At 42.7% G+C, this 20,677-nt stretch overlaps 1 protein-coding gene and 1 long non-coding RNA gene across 6 annotated transcripts in view; one reads left to right on the top strand and one right to left on the bottom strand.

Annotated features, from left to right (window-relative positions):
- The window catches only part of LOC123379640, a 37,534-nt gene extending 31,101 nt beyond the window's left edge, over window positions 1–6,433 (top strand). Inside the window, exon 3 of the long non-coding RNA XR_006584352.1 lies at window positions 6,286–6,433. This is a non-coding gene — a long non-coding RNA (uncharacterized LOC123379640). The remainder of the gene's footprint in view (window positions 1–6,285) is intronic.
- A 9,438-nt stretch (window positions 6,434–15,871) lies between these two features.
- Window positions 15,872–20,677, bottom strand: part of PATJ (PATJ crumbs cell polarity complex component) — a 365,326-nt gene continuing 360,520 nt past the window's right edge. For all 5 annotated transcript variants that reach the window (XM_045035937.1, XM_023258767.2, XM_045035940.1 and 2 more), the window contains one exon: window positions 15,872–17,845. In XM_045035937.1, the coding sequence (XP_044891872.1) occupies window positions 17,699–17,845 (147 nt within the window). In that variant the 3' untranslated portion in view covers window positions 15,872–17,698. The remainder of the gene's footprint in view (window positions 17,846–20,677) is intronic.

Below are 20,677 nucleotides of genomic sequence, written 5' to 3'. Positions count from 1 at the left end.
TTAAAAAACTCCTTCTGCCTCTCTGGCATTATTAGTAAAATCACTCAAATGGAAAAAATTAAAATCAAATAGCACAATCAAGTGTTTGAATGTAAGTTGCAGTTTAGGTCAAATACATGAGCTGGAGTAGCATGCTGAGTGACAGGGTAGGGATGCGGTCAGCCGTATTCTGAATGATGGAAACCAGACCAGACAAATGGCCTTGTTTCTTTAACAAATAAATATCAAGGGGAAAAGAAAGGCGGGTTGGGGGGCAAAGATTAAATGTCAATCTTTAAATCATTAAAAGAAACTTAACATATTATAAGGAAGAAAAATTCTTCCTCTGCCCTTCAAGCTCTTCGAGCTAGACTGAGAATTCAGTTTACATGAGACAGGTCAACAGGAGAAAGTGCCAGTTTATTACGTGTGTACAGAGGCCCAATAATGAAATGAGACCTAAGAAATGACCCAGGCAGGCAGAGTTTGTACTTTTTAGACACAGAGACAATTAATTTGTGAGGAATTGGTGGGATAAAGAAAAGGGATGCTTGGGAGCTTTAATGTGTAAAGGCTTTTTTTGTTTGTTTTGTGTGTGTGTGTTTTGTTTTTTAGGTTCGAAGCCAATAAAGGGCTTGAACTCCTGACCCTGAGATCAAGTGTTGCATACTCTACCCACCCAGCCAGCCACACCCCCCCTCAATTAGTAAGGATTTCAAGTGGGATCTGGGCTCACATAGATGAGGGAAAAAGTAACAAGTTTTGTTTCTAAGCTCTGGTAGCTTTAAAGTTCTTGGTGGGGGTAGGGAGGACGCACTTGGGTGGCTCAGCCGGTTAAGCGTCTGACCTCGGTTCAGGTCACGATCTCTGGGCTTGTGAGTTCCAGCCCAGAGTCAGGCTCTGAGCCTGGAGCCTGCTTCAGGTTCTGTGTCTCCCTTTCTCTCTCCGCCCCTTCCGCGCTCGTGCTCTTTCTCTCTCAATAACAAATAAACATCAAATAAAGAGAAATATTTTTAATTTAAAGTTCTTCGGGGATAAGGATGTCTTTTTACTTCTTAGTAAAGGGAGAGTACCTTTCATTGTGGAGATTTGTTTCCTGCTTTCGGCGGGACCGAGGCACGTGTCAGTGTTCTGTCATAGTGGCCCGTTTGGGTGGCCTGCCCGTGGCCCTACAATACTGATTGCATTAACTGAATGCCGCCTGTGTGGAGCTTGTTAGGATCCTGGCTCCAATAATTTGAAGAGTACACAAAACAGGAGACAAAAAAGGAAACCCTGAACACTGTATAGTTGATATTAAGAGATTAACTGCCACTTGCATTAAGCATAATAAAGGGACTGTGATTAGGTGTTGAAAGGAGTAAAACCTCCCAGCCCTGTGTGCTGGCAGTTTTGGGGGGGGGGGGGAAATATTTGAGCCTTGAGCCCTGGGTTTAATGGGCCAATCAAGGCCTATTTATTGTAAAGGTGGAGTTGCTGTTGGTTGCCCTGGAGGACACGGTTGCCAGCTGGAGGCTGCTGCCTCTGGGGTTTGCAGGGACCTTCCAGAGGGCACGTGGGCTTGAATAGTTGGGGGTTTTTTATGGTAACAGTACTTTATTTGGGGCACCTGGGTGGCCCAGTCGGTTAAGCATCGGACTCTTGATTTGGCTCAGGTCATGATCTCAAGGTTCGTGGGTTTGAGCCCCATGTTGGGCTCTGTGCTGCTCCCAGGGCAGAGGCCGCTTGAGATTCTCTCCCTCTCTCTCTGCCCCCCTCCTGCTCTCTCTCAAAATAAATAAACTTAAAAAAAATGTATATTGCTTTATTTATTCTGTCCAGTAATATTTGAGAACACTAACAATATTAATGGAACTTAATCTGAGAGTTCAACTTACATTTTGTTTTACATCTCAATACATTTCAATAAGAGAGACAGCCAAAATAATTATGGTCAAAATTACCATGTCAAAAACTTATGAATGCTTAGCGTTACTATGTCTACATTCAGTTTTTGGTGTAAAACTCCTTGGCTGTAAGAAAGAACATTTGGTGCACTCCACTGACTGGAATATTTCCTAATATTTCCAATATTCCAGGAAGTTGGATGGCTTCCTCTTGGCATTTCTTTTATGATTGTATGAATGGAGTGGAGAGGTACTCAGCATGTTAATCCTAAAAACAAGCACACAGCTGATTCCTATAGTTATAAGGAGACACACAGGAAATGCAGCTGCCTAGCGTTTTTGAGGCCAAGAGATTAAGCGTAAGAAGTTTAGCTGAGGGCCGCCTGGGTGGCTAAGTAGGCTAAGCGTCCAACTCTTGGTTTCATCTCAGGCCATGATCTCACAGCGTGTGAGTTCGGGTCCCTCATCAGGCTCCGCACTGACAGCATGGAGCCTGCTTGGGATTCTCTGTCTCCCTCTCTCAGCTCCTTCCCCACGTGCTCTCTATCTCGCTCTCTCAAAATAAATAAATAAACACTAAAAAAAAAAAAGTTCAATCTAGCTTCAGGAATTAAAGACCATGCCAGAAATAGTATGAAACCCAAGTGGGGGGGTTAAGAAAACCTCCAGACATGTACAAATCACTCTTACTGGCAATGGTGGCAGTGAATTTTCCACCATTTCCCCTGTGATTTTGGACAGTCTCAGGGCTGGGTCCTCTGCACAAGTGCCCACCTGATAGCTGCAGGCAGGTGAGGGAAGGCCATGGCATCGTGGTCACCTGACCCACACTTTGTGGTGTGCCTGAATAATTTCTTTTTTTAATTCTTTTTTTTATTTATGTTTGAGAGAGACGGAGACCTGTGAGCAGGGTAGGGGCGGAGAGAGAGGATCCCAAGCAGGCTCTGAGCTGTCAGCATAGAGTTCCAGGCAGGGCTCGAACTCACTAAACCATGAGATCATGACCTGAGCTGAGATCAAGAGTCGGATGCTTAACTGACTAAGTCACCCAGGTGCCCGACGCCTGAATAGTTTTAAGACAAACTACTCAGGAGGTTTGGGCAAATAGGGTGAGTTTTGTACTGGGCTCCTTGCCTGACACCAGTTCATCTAGAGTCTGCCCAGCTCTTTAGACTTGACCTGCCTGTGAGGTTAGAAGATTTTGCCTGGTTCTAGTTGGATTACCAAGCTGACACCCTGCCACCTGCCAGGACAACCCTAAACCTGAAAGGAAAGGTGTTCTTGGACCTGTAGCAGAATGCTGAAGGAAACCAGCCTGGAGTTCTCTGGCTGAAACACAGCCCTGACATTTATTCTGCTTGGAATGCCTTTCCTCACCCAAATTCTACCCTCCTTTCTAGGTCAATCAACTCATTTGTCAAAAAAGTTTTAAGTTTATTTATTTTGAGAGAAAGAGAGAGAGAGAGCATGGGGGAGAGCCAGAGGGAGAGGAAGAGAGAGAATCCCAAGCAGGCTTCATGCTGTTAGCCTGGAGCCCAATGCAGGGCTTAAGCCGAAACCAAGAGTCAGACACTCAACCAACTGAGCCACCCAGACGCCCCTCATTTGTCAAATATTTATTGTGTATGTGCTATGTGCCAAGCACTGCTCTAACAAAGTTTTGCTTTGATGACACTTCCTCTAAGAAGTACCTTATTGGACTCCATAGCATCAGTTAGGATCCGAGTCCCAGCATCCTGGGACTTGTGCTATTCAGCCACTCATCACTGTGCACAGTAATTGTGTTCTTGGAATGCAGTAATGCTCACTCAGAAGAGCTGGTTCCAGATTCGGGCTGTTGGGTTAAGACGACCACTCTACCAACTGTGTGACTTCAAGTAAGTTGGTTACCCTCTCTGAGCTACTTTCTAAGAATCTACTAAGTAGGCAAAATAATACCTGTTTCATGGTGTTGGGAGAATTTGAGATAATTCAGTTAAAGTACCTTTCCCAGTGCTTAGAATTCAGGAATACATGCACATTGCAACAAGTCTGTTAAATACAAGGACGTATAGGGAAGCCAAGATACCTCCAACAACCTGTTTACATTCTTTCAGATTTTTCTACACATACATGTACTTACATAAAATATGAACCTCTTACATCAGTGACCTTACCTTGTTTGGGGATTTTGATGAGATTTGAGTTAAATATAAAAAAGCAATTGGGGAAGAATTATGCATAATTGAAGCTCTCCAGCAATGAAGATGAGATCTCATCAGGCAATTTACTTAACCTCTTTATACCTCTGTTTCCCGTAAAACTAGAAATACTATGGTACCTACCTCACAGGTTGTGGATTAAATGGAGTAAGACATGATGGGGCGCCTGGGTGGCTGAGTCGGTTAAGCCTCCGACTTCGGCTCAGGTTATGAAATTGCAGTTCGTGGATTTGAAGCCAGAGTTGGGCTCTGTGCTGACAGGTCAGAGCCTAGAGCCTGCTTCGGATTTTGTGTCTCCCTTTCTCTCTGCCCCTTCCCTGCTCACACTCTGTCTCTGTCTCTCTCTCTCTCAAATAAATAAACATTAAAAAAATGGAGTGAAACATGCAAAAGTTTTTAGAATAGTGCCTCAGGCATGGTAAGCCTCAAATATTTGCTATTAATGTTGTTAATTTCATCATTTGTTTAAATGCTTGGCAGGTTCCCCCCCACCCCCAATAAGTCCTACGTATTTTTTTGTTAACGTTTTTTCTGGGTAATAATTATTGTCATTGCAATTGTGAATGTATTTCCCCCCAAGTCTCTTGTTGATATGTGGGAGAGGGGTGGCTGATATCCTACTGCTAATAGCTCATGGCGTAGCATCTGTTGGGATAGCTAGATCTTCTAAACAGATTAATTTTAACATAAAGTGTTAATTGAAAAGATAAAGCCAAGCAGTGAGTTCTAGGAATGGTAGAGAAGGCTCGGCCAAACTTGCAGGGGAAGGTCTGCACAAGGTTTGTTGGAAGCTGTGATAGGGGACTGCGTCTTGAAGGATAAGGCATTTTGCACATCTTGAGGGTGCTGGAGGGTGCTGGGTTCCCATAACTGCTTGCCTCTTCCTCAGTGGAGGTGCCAAGGTGGGAGGCTCTGCCCCCCAGCTCCCACTGATGCTAGGACTCCAAAAGAAGAGAGCTGGCCAAGTGGAATCAATAGCCTAGGGTGTCTGTTGTGTCCGTCTCTACATGCCCTGGAACTAGAGACCCTCTCCCTTTCCTTTTCTTAAATTTGTTCTAAATTCCACAGTGACCACCCTATTCTGGCCCTGACTTTGTAGCCAAAAAACCCCCAAGGGATTGGTTACAGTTCTCCTTTAGGGTGTAGTACTATTCTCACACACATCTCCTAATCTAATCTTTCTTTGGCGAAGAGTGGTTTCTATGGAGACAGGATACCTAATCCTACCTGTTATTAAAGATTCTAGTTTCTTGTTTCTCATCACAATTTCGGGGTGGGGATACCCCTCTGACTTTCTGTAATGAGAGCAAAATATTTCTTCCGAACAAGATTTCCCTCTAACGGCATATGAATCGGGTAAATGGGAAACCCGCGCCATCTTCTGGCCACGAGTGGGAGTGCCTTTCTTAAGACCCATTGTTCTTTAATATGAAATGCAGGTTTTTCTCTTCTTTCCTAGCTGCTAAATCAGAGGTTCTGCGAACTTCAGCGTGTGTTCAGCGAAGGCTCACCTGAGCTAGGTTAATGCAGATTCTGATTCCTAAGTGTGCATCTGCCTGTGCATCTGCCAGGATTCTGACGTAAACTGTTCAGGGATCACACACTCTCAGAAACAGTAACAATGATGGGAGGAAGGCCAAAATGTGAAACGAATAACGGTTTTTAAACATTGTTTTCTAATTAAAAAATAAAACACTTCTGAGGCGCCCGACTGGCTCAGGCTGTAAACCATGTGACTCGATCTTGGGGTTGTGAGTTCAAGCCCCACACTGTGTGTAGAGCTTACTTAAAATCTTAAAAAAAAAAAAAAAAAAGAGGGGTACCTAGGTGGCTCAGTTGATTGTCTGACTCTTGGTTTTGGCTCAGGTCATGATCCCAGGGTCGCGGGAACAAGCCCTGAGTTGGGTTCTGTGCTGAGCGTGGAGTCTGCTTAAGATATTCTCTCTCTCTCTCTCTCTCTCTCTCTCTCTCTCTCTCTCTCAGGGTGTCTGGGTGACTCAGTCAAGCGTTAGACTTTGACTCAGGTCATGATCTCATGGTTCATGGGTTTGTGCCCCATGTCAGGCTCTGTGCTGCCAGCTCAGAGCCTGCAGCCTGCTTCAAATTCTGTGTCTTCCTCTCTGCCCCTCTCCCTGCTCATGCTCTTTCTCTCTCAAAAATAAATATTTAACTAATTAACAACAACAACAAATAAGATTCTCTCTCTCTCTCTCTTTCAGGTGTCTAGGTACCTCAGTCAGTTCAAGCGTCCGACTCTCGAGTTCAGCTCAGGTCATGATCTGACAGCGTGAGATTGAGCCCTGTGTCCGGCTTTGCACTGACAGCACAGAGCCTGCTTGGGATTTTCTCTCTCTGTCTCTATCTGCCCCTCCCCTGCTCATGCTTGCTCTCTCTCTCAAAATAAATAAACTTAAAAAAAATGAAAATTAAAATCACATATAATCCCAAGAAAAGCACCATTTTATAATCTTTTTTCCTTTTTTTTTTTTCAGTTTTGTGTCTGTGGTGCAAAATTTTCTTTGAAAATATGCATCATTGGGGCGCCTGGGTGGCTTGGTCGGTTAAGTGTCCGACTTCGGCTCGGGTCATGATCTCGCGGTCCCTGAGTTCGAGCCCCGCGTCAGGCTCTGTGCTGACCGCTCAGAGCCTGGAGCCTGTTTCAGATTCTGTGTCTCCCTCTCTCTCTGCTCCTCCCCTGTTCATGCTCTGTCTCTGTCTCAAAAATAAATAAGCGTTAAAAAAAAAAAAAAGAAAGAAAATATGCATCATTTTCCTTTGGGTGGCTGTAAGCCATGTGGTATCTAACCTTGCCCATGGTTACTGGTGGACCTCTGGGTCATTTTAACTTTGTAAATAATAGTATAGTATCGGTATGACCATCCATTTACATTAACCTTTGCGTATGATTTTTATTCTTTCCTTAGGGTATCATGGGAATAACTCTGGTACAGATTGATTCTTGATAATATTGCCAGTTCATTGTATCTTCTTTCAGTACATTAGCAAGAACTTCCAAAGCATGGAATTGCATAGATGAATGGAGTCAATTCTTCTACAAACATAATAGTCTCCAATTCGAATGAGAGACTATCCTTCCAAATGTTTAATGGAATTTTATAAACCATGAAGTATTTCCTCTCTAGGTACACTTTCTTCTGTTCTTTGTTTCCCTTTCTCCTTTTCCTCCAAGCTAAAAAACAAGTTTGGATTTTGATGATTTGTTATTCACTATTAGCCCAATTTTAATAAAGTTTGGAATAACAGGAGAGTATGAGGAGAAAAAATAATATACATTTTTTCGTAATGAAATATGTAATATACCAAGTTCAGTCCAACCTTATTAAGTGCTAACTTGGTCAGGCACTATGTTAGGCCTCATGGGATGAAGTAAGTGGTGATCTAATTCATGACCTAGAGAGGGACATAGGTATGAAAATAATTATAAAAAGTGATGGATGCACTCATAAAATGAGGCTTAAAGTATAGATATAGTAATAATAGGTAATTCACTTAACTTTCCTATGTTATATGATCCTATGAAGTTGGTTAGGTATTAGTCTTATCATCATCATTCCCATTTTACAGATGTAAAAGTAAAGTCCTAAGAGCCCAATTTGAACCTAGGTGTTCCTGCTCCAGAGTCCATGCACATAACCACGAAACAATCATGTCTTTCTGTAATACCAAGCAGGGAAGGATTATAGCTCTCGAGGATCAAGAAGGATTTTTTAAAAATTAAAACTTACAACTAGTGTTAATTGAGCATCTATTAAATGGCAAGCAGTGGGCAAGGAGTTGGATATACAGGAGTGAAAAAGATAGTCACAGTCCATGCCTTCATTAAGCTTCCAATCTAGTAGAGGAGCCATACAGCAAAAAAAAAAAAAAACAAAACCCAAATGAATACATAATTATATACTTTACATATATATTTATATATATATTTATACTTATATAAATATTTATATATATAAATATATATATTTATGTATATATTTATACTATATATATATATATATATATATATATATACACACACACACACACAATAAAATGATAAGACTTCCCCAGAGTAAGGGACTTGGAAGGGAGCCCCTGGTAGGGGAAACACTTAAGGACTGAAATCCATGCCCCAGCCCCCAAAACCTAAACATCTCTAACTTACTATTCAGTGTCCAAGGGCCAGGCAAACGGATGCAGTCTGGGTCATGGAAAAGCGGGGGTTTCAAGGCAGTGGAACGTGGTCACAGGACCAAAACACCAACAGCTAGCTACAAGGATGATGTTTACCTTCCTGTACTGTTAACAACCTGGCCTGGTGGGAGCACCAACATTCTGAGCCTTTGCTCGCTTTGGAGGTCACACAAGCTTTGGCTGCAGCCCGGACTCCTCTGCCAGCCCTCACTTCTCCATCTGGTTTCTGGAAGACATCGGGAAGACTCAGCTAAATGAACATTTTGTTTTCCTCTTGCTGGCTCAGCCTGGGATTGCCGAGACCAGGGACTCGCAACGTCTCTCGTGCGCCCCCGCGCGGCCATCTGCGAACTTGCAGGCTGCCGCTGCCTGCGGAGCGGCTGCCCCGAGTCCGAAGGGAGCAAGTTTGGCACAGGTGGCTGGGGTTTTCATTTCTAGCCTCTCCTGGTGGAAGGGAATCAACCTGCTGTTGAAGCACGTGGCCTGTCTTCATAAGCGTGCAGCAAACCAAACACCTGGCAAACCTTCTGGTTAGAATCCTCTTATGGCGGCAGAAAACCAGCGATCAAAGGAGGGTTTGAAAGAGGGAGTAATTATGTTTCCGTTAGGCTGGGGAGAGAAGTCCAGCGAGCCCTTGAGCTCTGGCTCAGATCCTTAAGCCATATTTTATTGATGCAGCTTTGCCTTCTCAAACGATCACAAATAATGGCTTCATGAAGCCTGCTCTGTGGCTGAGGGGCTTTCAGGTGAGGAAATCATCTACTCACTAGTCCGACGCTAAGGGGAATGAGATGCAGGTAGGCGCTGGTGTGGTCCGCTAATCCCCCAAGGAAACAGGGACGCCACTCCCACCCTTATGCAATGGCCCGAAACAAGTGTGTTGTGGCCTTCCCATTCCTGAAAACAACACGTTTTCAGTTTAATTCATGAGTCAGAACGGGGCTATCTGGCCTGCATTCTATTTGACAGCCAGAAAAGGAAGTCTGTCTGAGAGCAGATGGGGAAGTGGTTTACAGAGATGATGCAAAGCCTGCCTGCACCTGTTGTGTGATGCTGAGCAGGTTTCTAACTTACCTGGTTCTTAGTTTCCCCTTCTGTAAACAATAGGGACAATAATAGCGATCCTGAAGTATTGTGAAGATTCATTAAGTTCCCTACCCGCCTCCCCCCCTTTTTTTCATTATGCAAAATTTCAAACATACAGCAAAGTTGAGAATTTAACAGAGAACATCCACCAACAAGATTCTGTCATTAACACTTTATAAGACTTGTTTTACAACACCTCCTATCCATCCTTTTAAAAATGTATTTCAAAGTAAATTGCAGAGTGATTTGTAAAATAAATTGTATTTGGGGCACCTGACCTAGTCAATCGGAAAAGCATGTGATGCTTGATCTCGGGGTCATGAGTTCGAGCCCCACATTGGGTGTAGAGATTACTAAAAAAATAAACGAGCAAAAAAATTGTATTTGGCACTGTGCCTGGCCACATATTTTAATTCAATAAATATTTGAATAGTTATTCTGTGCCAGGAACTAGGCTAAGTGCTGGGGATACAAAAGTGAGAAAGACATTGTTTTTGTCCTTAAGATATTCAGAATTTGGAGCAAACCAGAGGCAAGTTAACAGATACCTCTTCTCCCACCATCTAGTTAACATTGTAAGAGAAGCTCAGGGTGTCCAGAAGCCGTGGAGAGAGACTTATCGGGGTCTGTGGAGTCAGAAAGCTTCCCTGAGGAAGTGGCATTTAAATGGGTACTTTCAGGGCGCCTGGGTGGCTCGGTCGGTTAAGCGTCTGACTTCAGCTCAGGTCATGATCTCACAGTCCGTGAGTTCAAGCCCCTCGTCGGGCTCTGGGCTGATGGCTCGGAGCCTGGAGCCTGTTTCTGATTCTGTGTCTCCCTCTCTCTCTGCCCCTCCCCTGTTCATGCTCTGTCTCTCTCTGTCTCAAAAATAAATAAACGTTAAAAAAAAAAATAAATGGGTTCTTTCTTATAGTCCATGAATGCTGCTATATACGTGGTGTGCACATAACTAGCTTTACTCCATACCCCAGGGGAGGTAAGCCAACACTAGAGGTGCACCCCAATCAAGAATCTATGTCCAAAGATGGGTAATTGGCAATTGAAAGACCATATGCTCCTGGGATGGCTTTAACTTTCATAAAAAATGAAAGGGTGCATTAATTACCTTATGGGTGATTTTTAAATGCATGAAATCAATGTGTTCGAAATCTGTTGTAGGTAGAAAGATGAAAGAGGCACTCCTCCCCCTTTGCTTCAATAGGGTCTAATGATCTAAAGGCCAACACCTTCAGGGGATCCTGCTAGGTCTGGAACAATCAGTTCTGCCTTCCCCCTCCCACCTCCAGCCCGCCCCCTCAGGAAGCATTATTTATCTGATGGGACAGAAAGTATGAATGTTGTTGCAGTTGCCTTGGGAATGGAACTTTTTAAACCAGGTGTTTGTGGAAGGACCCAAAACAATTGTTCTTAACTCTGGCCACATGTTAGAATCCCCTGGGGAACTTAAAAAAAAAAAAAAAAAATCCTTGAGTCTCACCTTCCCTCCCCGCAGTCCCCCTGTAATTGGTCTGGGGTGTGGCCTAAGCTTTGGGCATTTAAAATAGCCTCAGGTGATTTTAATGTACAGCCAAGGTAGTGGCCTAAAAAGACAGATTGGGCAGCTCACTGAGCTTTCTGGACAGGTGGGGGCTGTGTGTTGTGCTGCGAACACATGTTTACATAGGCGGCTGACGACTTGCTCTGGATCCAACACAGCTCAGCAAGGCAGTGAGGGAGGAGGCCTGTATTCCTGTCTGCCTTTAACTTGTCGGAGGCCACTGGTATCTATCAAAAGAGCTTGGCGATTGTAGGGGCGCCTGGGTGGCTCGGTTGGTTAAGCATCTGACTCTTGGATTCAGCACAAGTCATGACCTCATGTTTCTTGAGTTCGAGCCCGCATCAGGCTCTGCGCTGATAGGGCGGAGCCTGCTTGGGATTCTCTCTCTCTCTCTCTCTCTCTCTCTCTCTCTCTCTCTCTCTCTCCCTCTCTCTCTCTCTCTCTCTCTCCCTCTCTCTCTCTCTCTCTCTCCCCCTCTCTCTGCCACTACCCTGCTGGCGCTGTCTCTGTCAAAATAAATAAATAAACTTAAAAAAAAAAAAACTTGGCGATTGTAAATGACCACAGATAGGAAGGAAAAGGGAGAGTGCTCTAACCTTGTGACTCTCTAACTTCTCTATGTATCCGAATCACCCGGAGAGTCTGTTAAAACATAGATTTCTGGGGCGCCTGGGTGGCTCAGTTGGTTAAGCCCAACTCTTGATTTCAGCTCAGGTCATGATCTCCCAGTTCCTGAGATGGAGCCCTGACAGCATGGAGCCTGCTTGGGATTCTCTGTCTCCCTGTCTCTCTGCCTCTCCCCTGCTTGTTCTCTCTCTCTTGAAATAAATAAAGAAACTTTAAAAAACAAGAAACACAGATTTCTGGGTCCTGCCCCCAAGATTGCAATTGCGTTGGTCTAGGGCAGAGCATACATTTGCATTTCTCCTGGGCGATGCTGCTGGATGTTGCTGAAGCTGGTCTGATTACATCTGGAACAGCATTTCATCTGTGTTAATGAACAATCTGGGCAAATTCCTAAGGGTGAGAGAGGATGAGAGAGCTGGGCTTTTCCTTGGAAGTATTTTGTGACACGAGGGTTAATATGACTGCTAGAGACTTAGATGGAAGCTAAACATGAAGTGCTTCAAACACATGCTGAGTGTGGACTTTACTCTGAGTGCAGTGAGAAGCCACCTAATTAGGCCTACAAGTACCTGGGGGCCCCTGGGTGGTGGCATGGCAGAGGCCAGGTCTCAGTTGGCTGCTCCTGGGGGACCTGGGGAGGGGGTAGTGGTGATGGTGACTGCCCCACAGCTGAGGACACCAGAGCGGGCAGGAGGTTCCATGTTTACCCTAAGGCAAGGCTGTCCCTAAAGGAGTTGCAATCCAAAGTCCCATGATGTCTGGGATAGTTAATGTTGTATGTTAACTTTGAGGGTGCTTTTGGATAACACCGACAATTTAAATCAGTAGACTTAGCAGATTGCTCTCGGAGATATGGATAGGCCTCATCTAATCAGTTGAAAAGAATAAAAAGACTAGCCTTCTTGAGCAAGAGGAAATTCTTTGAACTTCATCTGCACTGTTGACTCTCCTGGGTTATGAGCCTGCCAGACTACGCTGCGGATTTTGGGCTTGCCAGCTTTCGTCATTGTATGATCTGGTTCCCAATCTTTAAAATCAGATAAATCATATTCCTCAGGATATGGGGACCATTGGAACCTATTTTCAAACAGCTATCCTGAAGTTCCCAGGAAAAGAAATCATAGCTCTGGCCTTGAGGGGAGTTAAATACCAGCAGCAGCCCCACCTTTACTCCATTTCTTCGGTTCTCCCAGGAGAGGAAAGCTAGGCACGTGACCAGTCAAGCCATCAGGCAGTTGACTGTGCACCTGTCATCAATTATGGCTACCTTGAGAAGAAGAATGCATAAAGCAGAGGGTATAGGAGAAGTCCTTCCTTGGAAATTCTTCCCAGGATGTGGAGATATGTGGGGAGTTGATAGACCAGCTCTTTTTTTTTTTTTTTTGTCAACCGCTAAAAGGTCTATTTTTCTTTGTTTTCTAGGCTTTGTCTTGAAAGTGCCTTGTGTTGTAGAGCTAAGTTAGGGAGAACTGAAATAAGCTTTAAAAATTTAGGCAAATTTAGAAGCCGTGTGTGGGTGCGCTACAAGAGTGCTAAATTGATGAATCCCACTGAGGTTTACTGAGGATCTAGAAAGAGAATCAGAGAAATTTTTGCTCCTGTGTAACTTCGCCCACCAGGAGTCCTACTACTTAACAGTAACATCTCAGGGCCCAAGACCAAAGCTACTTATTTTCTCCTTTAAGTGACTGGAAATAGAAATGCTATTCAGGAGGGGTGGAAGTGAGTCTTTGACACATGCATGTGCATGCATGTGCGCGCGCGCACACACACGCACACACACACACACACACACACACACACACTACCCTTCCAAACTTCAGTTTGTATTGGCATTGTGCAGTGAAATGTTTCTTTTTTAGTCTTTTTACTTTTAATTTAGAGACAGAGAGCAAGAGCATGGGAGGAGTGGCAGGAGAGCGGGGAGGAGGGGGGAGAGAGAGAGAGAGAGAGGGAGAGAGAGATGGGGGAAGGGAGGGAGGGAGAGAGAGAATCGTAAGCTGACATGGGGCTCATGGGGCTTGATCCTATGACCCTGGGATCATGACCTGAGCTGAAAGCAAGAGTCACAGGCTCAACCAACTAAGCCACCGAGGTACCCCTCTTTCAGTCTTTACTTAAATATAGAGAATCTGACAATTCTCTGTCAAAAACTTTGCACTGGGATGGCAAAATTGTAATTATTACCCAAATTAAAAATGTTGTGTTTAGGGGTGATTGGTTGGCTCATATGGTTAAGCATCTGACTTTGGCTTGGGTCATGATCTCACAGTCCCTGGGTTTGAGCTCTGTGCAGACAGCTCAGAGTCTGGAGCCTGCTTCAAATAGTGTCTCCCTCTCTCTGCCCCTTCCCTGCTCACGTTTGGTCTCTCTCAAAAATAAACATTAAAAATTAAAAAAAAAATGTTGTGTTCAAAAGTCTATTCTGATTGACTTTAAATAGAAACATATAAGTATAAATAAAAAAATATAATGGAGTAGGAACTTGGAGCTAAAAAAGACAGACTGACCCAGAGGATTCCCTAAGCATGGGACCTCCAGTATTTGACAAGTATACCGGATAGAATTAACATGATGAATCTGACCTAATCTGTTTTTAAAGAGTCTCATCATCTGGGGGAGGAGGCGGACTTCTTTGACAACAGATGGGCGGGAAGGTGTGTGGCTGGGTTAAAAGAGCAGGGGTCGGCAATTCCGAATCTCTGGAATGAAGGTGTGTGCCAGGTTAAAATTCCTTGTCAAAGGGCTGCTGGTACTTGAAGTGCCTTGCTTGGTTCTGGAGGCAGGAGAGCAAACCCACGGAATGGATCTAACTCCCCATCCCGGCAGCATGGCTGATGGTGGAAGCCTTGGTTTCCGTTCAGTTGTGGCTTTTTATTAGCACAGGCTCCAGTTCCTCAGGCTCACACCATTAGAATCAGTGACACATGTCGCTAACTGATTTGGGGCAAAAGTTCTGAACTAAGCCACAGAAACATGTTTTTTCAAGGTCATTGATTGAAATCAAATCATCAGCATAAATGTCTAATTTCAGGCCACTTCCATATATAGGAAAAGAGGTTTATTGCTAATGTTTATGTAATACTTAACTATGAGCCAGGCACCTCTACTACGGTCTAGACTTGGACTTTACTCATTATAGTACTTAGAAACTTCCCATCTCCACCCCTTTCTAACTGGAGAAACTAAAGCAAGGGGTAATTAAATAGCTTGGACAACGTCACAAAGCTAGTGAGTCAGGATTCAAACTCAAGAGGATGCCAGGACTTGCCCTCTGGATTATCAGACTGGCTCTTTTATAAAGCATCTATTTTAGGAGTGCCTGGGTGGCTCAGTCGGTTAAACGTCTGACTTTTAAAAAACATTTTTAGTGTTTATTTTTGAGAGAGCGAGTGAGTGAGCAGGGGAGGGGCAGAGAGAGGGAGAGAGAATCCCAAGCAGGCTCCTTGCTCTCAGCACAGAGCCTGATGGGGGGCTCAAACCATGAACCATGAGATCACAACCCGAGCCAAAACAAAGAGTCTGATGCTCAACTGAGCCACCCAGGTGCCCCTAAACATCTTACTCTTGATCTCAGCTCAGGTCTTGATCTCAGGGCTGTGAGTTCAAGCCCCATGTTGGGCTCCATGCTGGGCATGAAGCCTACTTAAAAAAAAAAAAAAAAAAAAAAAAAATATATATATATATATATATATATATATATATATATATATAGAGAGAGAGAGAGAGAGAGAGAGAGAGAGAGGGAGAGAGAGAGAGATGGGGTAGGGGAGAGAACACCTATTCTAACACCTGGCAACATACTTGCCATGAGATAGCTATTAATGGATCCCAGATTTTAATAGTACTGGAAAACTTTGTGAAAAGTTAGATTCTCCCCGGCCACGCCCCGCCCTTTAGGGAACAAAGAGGCTGAAGAAAAAGCCAAATCAGATGCACAAATTGCACTTTTTCATATATAATAAGACTCTATTTGCTCTTTAGGCAACTATACTTATTTATAATCTTTGGAAACAACTTACACATACATTCAGCAGTTTCATGTTTCCTGATTTACTTCCTTCTCATGCTAGAACCCCAATTACTATATTTAGATTTCCCAAATGATGAGGACAAAACAATATATGTACTATGGCAGAACCACTTTCTTCAAAACATTCCCATCTTTGTGGCCTCTTGGCTTGTCAGTAAGTTCTGATGCAAAGAAGCATTTTTGGCAAGGCAATTACTTAGAGACGGAACCAGTTATGAGAATTTTGGTCAATTTACTGCAGTAAGGAATATAGAGCACAATTCTTGTATCAACAGACTTCTAATGGCATGACCTAAGAGGATTATGTGTGAGACACAACAACAGTATATTATTTTAAAATGTATATTTAATGGCCATTCCATCAAAATCAAGCAGAATCACATTTCAAAAGTATTACACGAAGTCTTATGTGTGGGTGTGTGTATGCACACACGTACTTTTTATTTTAAGGTGCATTTTCAAGTTTTATTTGGGCTTCATTTCTTCTTGGCTGCCTCAGGGGTTCTTACAGGGACAATTAGCATAGAACTTCTGAGGCCTATAGCTTCCTGTGCACTGAAAGACAAGATCCTCATAACACTGCACATCTTGGATACATTAGAAATTCCACAAGCCATATGTAACTTCAGAAAACTCAATGCCAGTCATGAAAGACATTTTCAACATAAGATTTAGGCACTCTATACTTTGGAATAGCCACAAAATATTCCAACAAGAGTTAATGCACTTTGTGATTACATCTACTCAAAGATAAGTCTCAATTAAAATCTGTAATTATTAAATAACATTTTAAATTAGAGCCCATTACATGTTGACAATTACTGTGGACCATTCGCAGCATAGTGTTTTAGTTCAAAGATGCTACAATACTTCAATTACTGATCCTGGTACCCCTCTTTTATGGTACATTTTTTACAGAAGAACCTAAACTATTCACTGATAAGCAGCTCCCCCATTTTCCTGTGAATACCTACATAAGAATGCCCCTATTCAACTTTAAAGGTATTTTTGTATTTTCTGCTGTAGTTGCTTTGTTAGCGTGTAAAACTTCGGCAGATGGGGGGCTTCCTGACGATCAGGAAACATTAGCCAAGTACCCATCACTGATTCTCAGGCTGAGTTCATTTCCACCGTCACTTTGCGGCTAAGCATGTTGCTCTATCCCTATGTTCCTACAGATTGTACTGCTAGCTTGACCGGTATGGAGCCAAGGGGAAGGATACTCAAATTTGTCACTCTACTTTGCACAAGTCCAAGGCCACCCAGGCCACATCTGACTTACGATCTCTACAGTGTGGTTGTCAGGCTTACACCTCGTCTTCTGAAGACTGAAGGGTGGGAATGATGCCTGCCTACTGAGATGCCATTAACTCCAGATGAACTTCCTGGACTTGAAGGTAATTTAGCATGGTTAGAATTCAGAACATGGATGCTAATTTTTCCTGCTGAGAATAAGGTGCTTTTTCTCAGTGGTATACATTTATTTAGCTAAGAAAACAATTAGAAAGCCTTCCAGAGTTTTCACATTACAGTGTGCATATTGATTCATCATAATCACCAATGACTAGTTTATAAAGATCCGCCAGGGAAACGAATTTGAGACTTACTTGACTATAAGTCGTGCAGAAAAGAGCACAGTAATTTCCCATAGGAGAACTGGGTATTTTATCATGGGGATCAATGGTAAGTTAATTATACTACTAATGTTTTCTGCCATACTTGAAGAGACAATTAGCATACGTAAATCATGAGTGAGATGACAAGTTGCTTAATGTTTGTTTCTGTTCATCAGATGCCAAGTGAGCTTGCTGTTAAGCCTCTGAGTGAGGAGGAATGGGCAGAGAAGGGCACAAGGAATGAGGGGTTGTTAACTTCGGTTTCAGCAAATATAATCAGAACCAGCTACTAGTAGTGGATAAACATGGATGTTAGATGCATATCAGAGAAGACTCATTCGAGTTTTGGAAATTAACCCCACCAAGAGGTGACGGTTGATTTGGGAAATTCACACGAAATCTAGCTTCCTCTCCTGAGCAGAGAGGGTGAGATGGGCAATGAAAGCGGATTCTAGTGGAGGCTGCTTTTCATCCTCCCTCAGGGCTTCATCTTCCTATGGATATTCTACAATACCTATCTTGAGATTAGGACCCAAGGCTCATGACAGCACAGTTAAGGTTACAGTCCCTTTCTGGTGTTTTAGAATGGCCACAGCTTGCTCATGAGTGACACCTTCCAGGGTCTCGCCATTAACGGCTAAAATCTGATCGCCTCGCTTCAACCGGCCGTCATCTGCAGCTGCTCCCTACAAACAAGAAACATTCCAGTTTAATCCAGGACCACGCAGTTAACAAATAATATTAATATTAGGGTGTGTTTATCAAAAGAGTAACTTTAAAAACTACCAGTTAAAGTTATTTCTAGGTAATGTTTTTAAACTAAGAAAATTAAGAATGTAGGATGTGTTATTTGAATAATGGTTGAATGGTAACCATAATTATGCACTGTTTAAATAACATACTAGTAGAAATGTACTGACATTCACATTTCTTTTAATACGAGTAGGACCTTATTTCAATATTCCATACTGAATGGAATTTGAATGTCATATTCATGAATACCTAATATACTGACAAAGGCAGAACTGAATCTGGTGTTAAGTCTTATTGTCAGCACCATCATGATATAGGGTTCCCGTTGCATTATTAAGGTATCTTCCCTGCAGTGATTGGTCAAAAATGAGTGTAGCCTTGGGGCGTCTGCTGGCTCAGTCAGAAGAGCATGAGACTCTTGATCTCGGGTTTGTGAGTTTGAGCCCCGTGTTGGGTGTAGAGATTACTCAAATAAATAAAAAAAAGATGTAGCCTCTAGATGGGGTGAATTGTATAGCATGTGAATTCTATCTCAGTAAAGCTGTTCTATATATAAATACACAAAGTGTAGCATCTCTGAAGTTTTGCAATATCATATTCAAAAGCTTCAGCTTATCTTTGATCATTTAGGGTTCTAAATGACTACTTTCATTATACATTCAGTCATGCATGGCTCCTCAAAATTGCACAAAGCAAGTGAAACTTGGGCTTTTTTAAGTTCTAAAGCCAAGTACCTAAAAATACCATGATATTACTAGAAATACTTTGGATGGATAAGGAAAGAAAAAACCTAGGAAAAGATTTGTAGGAGGCTTTCTCCTTCTGTTGGGGTAACTGTGAAAATCCCTTAAAACATTAGTGCTGGAAGAATCCTCTAAATGATGTTGAAGTGCTGGGGAAAATAATTAAGGCCCACAGGCACCCCTGTCCTGACTCACTCAGAAGCCAAACTAAGAGGCACTAACTAATGCTTCAGAGACTGGTGTCTACCTGCAGCATGGAGGTCCTGAGGTGATGGGTGAATTATCTAGACTGTCAAAACCGTGGAAAGGGTGGAATTCTGGTAAAGGTATAATAAAGAATATTCAAAACCATGTCTGTACTGGGGGGAAATACCAAAATTAAATAAATTGTAACTTCAAATCTTTTTTTTTTTCTTTTACGAAAGTGTGTTAACTGCAACACAGACAAGATTAAACAATTTGTGGATAAAATCAGAATTACTTAGCAAACTTGATTTTATTAAATGTTACAGGCTAAGATTTGAGGGCTTTAGGAAACCTCAGATATCTGTGTAATTTTTTTTTAAAGCATGTTAAGTTTTTCAAGTTTTCATTTTCAGTAATGCAAAACAGGATGACATTTCAACTTTCTGCGATTTGTACATTCTTTAACAAAAATTTTTTAATGTTTATTCATTTTTGAGAGCGAGCAAGTGTACATGCACAAGTGGGGGAGGGGCAGAGAGAGAGGAAGACAGCATTTGAAGCAGGCTCCAGGCTCTGAGCTGTCAGCACAGAGCCTGATTTGGGGCTTGAACCCATGAACCATGAGATCATGACCTAAGCCAAAGTTGAGTCAGACCCTCAACTGACTGAGCTACCCAGGAAACTCCCAAATTTATTTCTTAGTTGAGCAAGAGAAGTATTAAAAGAAGCTTAGGGACACTAACAAGGTCACATAAAAACTCACGCCCTGTGGGCATCCGAGATTCAGAAACTGGAGAAGACAAACATTTTTAAGAATATATGTTCATTGTTGAAAAACAGGGAAAACATACAGCTATCGTTTTTATAGCTTCCAGATTCCTATGGGGGAAATGTTTAGCTTAGCATCAAAATTCATTTTTATAATGGACTTCAACATTTAAAAAAAAGAAAAAACTTGGGGCACCTGGGTGGCTCAGTCGGTAAGCATCCAACTTCAGCTCAGGTCATGATCTCGTGGTTTGTGAGTTCGCGCCCCGCATCGGGCTCTGTGCTGACAGCTCGGACGGAGCCTGGAGCCTGCTTCGGATTCTGTGTCTCCCTCTGTCTCTGCTCCTCCCCCACTCACACTATGTCTCTCTCTCAAAAATGACTAAACATTAAAAAAAAAATTAAAAAAAAAAAATTGGGGCGCCGGGGTGGCTCAGTCGGTTAAGTGTCTGACTCTTGATTGGCTCAGATCATGATCTCATGGTTTGTGGGATTGAGATCCATGTCACTCTGAGCTGGCAGTGTGGCCTGCTTGGGATTCTCTCTCTCTGCCCCTCCCCTGCTGGTTCTCTCTCTCAAAATAAATTTAAAAAAAAAAGAGAGAAAAACTCTTTTGCCAGATTTTGGTTTACTGATTGTCTAAAGAAAACTTTTAAATTTGGATATACTGGTTTCACTCTAACAAATGAAAAAAGAAAAAGCCATCAAATGAGATTGAATTATAATAAACTCTATGGAACTAATAATTGTTTGCACTAGAATATTCTTTTATTGAGACTGAACTAAGTAGGCCATTAGCTAAGGCTTTAGAACTTTTTCTTTTTTTAATTGGGCTTCTCAGATTTAGCTGTGCCTTACTTTACAAACAAGGGTCTATTCCTTAAAAATAAAACATACCAGGGATGTTCAATATTTCCTACTATGTTACTACTTGCATAGCTGCTTTCTAAATGGCATCTTCAGTGAGGGTCTTTGAAAAGAGATTCTGTGGGAGCTGCAGCACATTCATTATCCCCCACTGCTTTGTCCCACTGTGATTTGATGGTAGTTTCTTTTCAAAAGCCCACC

This window comes from Felis catus, chromosome C1, assembly GCF_018350175.1.
Source record: "Felis catus isolate Fca126 chromosome C1, F.catus_Fca126_mat1.0, whole genome shotgun sequence".
Classification (NCBI taxonomy): domain Eukaryota; kingdom Metazoa; phylum Chordata; class Mammalia; order Carnivora; family Felidae; genus Felis; species Felis catus.
Note: the sequence above shows the minus strand (reverse complement) of the source record. Positions and strands in the feature narration are given on the sequence as shown.